General features: G+C 71.5%; 1 protein-coding gene across 1 annotated transcript in view; it reads right to left on the bottom strand.

Moving 5' to 3' along the window:
* SLC28A1 (solute carrier family 28 (concentrative nucleoside transporter), member 1) overlaps nucleotides 1–1,052 on the bottom strand; it is a 43,383-nt gene that overhangs the window by 36,669 nt on the left and 5,662 nt on the right. Inside the window, exons 3-4 of the mRNA XM_012732693.1 lie at nucleotides 412–535; nucleotides 140–178 (exon numbers count right to left, since the gene is read on the bottom strand). Coding sequence (XP_012588147.1) covers nucleotides 140–178; nucleotides 412–535 — 163 coding nt within the window. The remainder of the gene's footprint in view (nucleotides 1–139; nucleotides 179–411; nucleotides 536–1,052) is intronic.

Genomic DNA, 1,052 nt, shown 5'->3' with positions numbered 1-1,052 from the left:
CCACGCGGAGGCCCATGCACGCGTGGCCTGGGAGGCGCGTGCCCCCGCAATCCCCACGAGCTGGCGTGGCCAGCGCCACGCGGAGGCCTTCAGCGCCAGGCCGGGCGAGGCAGCCCAGGGACAGAGCGACGGCCTTTACCTTCCAGAGCCGGGGGGCGGCAGCCGGCTGCTCAGCAAGCTAAAGCGGAAACGGCAAAGGGGGTCGTTAGGCCACCAAGCAGGGAGCGGCACTGGCGGCGTCTCGGCCGCAGCGCTATTAAAAGGGCCCAGCTGTCCCGCCGGCCGCCCGGAGCGAGCGGTCTCTCCACTGGACATCTGAAACAAGAGCTGGTTAGTGCAGCCGGCCCAGCGGGTTAGGCTGCAGGAGGCCCGGGCCGCGCTTTGGGGAGCACAGTCCCCCTCGGGGCTTACCGCTGCCTGGCCCGGCCCCCGCCCAGGCCGACCGGCCTGGGCAGCTCCTGCTTCCACCGCGGCCTGGGGAGAGGAGCCCCCATCCGGAACTCCCCTAGCGGGCTGGGAGGGGGCGGCTTGGAGGCTGAGGCCCGTTAATGTGCTAACGTCAGGTTAAAGAGCCACGCAAGGCAACCAGCTAGGGCTGAAGACAGGAGAAAACAAAGCGCTTTGGTCAGCAGGAGCCTGGACACGCCCAGCCTGGTCAGGCCCAGGCCAGGACCCCCTGCCGGCCAGCTGGCCGTGGACACTGGCCAGGGCCTGGAGGGCCACAGAGTGAGGCCCAGGCAGATCGTCCACGGGCCCAGCCCACCGGTCCGAGTCCCGCTCACCTCCGCCTTGCCCCAGAGGGGTGTTCAGGGGCCTGGGGCCAGGCCATAGCCCTGGCGGACCCCAGGGGAGGGCCAGCCCGCCTCTCCGGCCGCGGGGGACGAGCTGTCCCTTCCGCTGGCTGCATCAGCTTCTCGGCTGGAGGCAGCCCGCCGCTGCTCCTCACACCCAAGACCGTCCCGCCCAGAATGGGCTCGCTGCCCGGCTCCCGGGTGCGTGGACAGCTGCGGGCTCACGCCCTCTGGGCGCCCTCGCCTCCAGCCCAGGGCCCA

The sequence above is a fragment of the Condylura cristata genome, unplaced genomic scaffold (genome assembly GCF_000260355.1).
Source record: "Condylura cristata isolate star-nosed mole 26May11 unplaced genomic scaffold, ConCri1.0 scaffold00035, whole genome shotgun sequence".
NCBI classification, from domain to species: Eukaryota; Metazoa; Chordata; class Mammalia; order Eulipotyphla; family Talpidae; genus Condylura; species Condylura cristata.
This window is presented reverse-complemented; position numbering and strand designations above follow the sequence as displayed.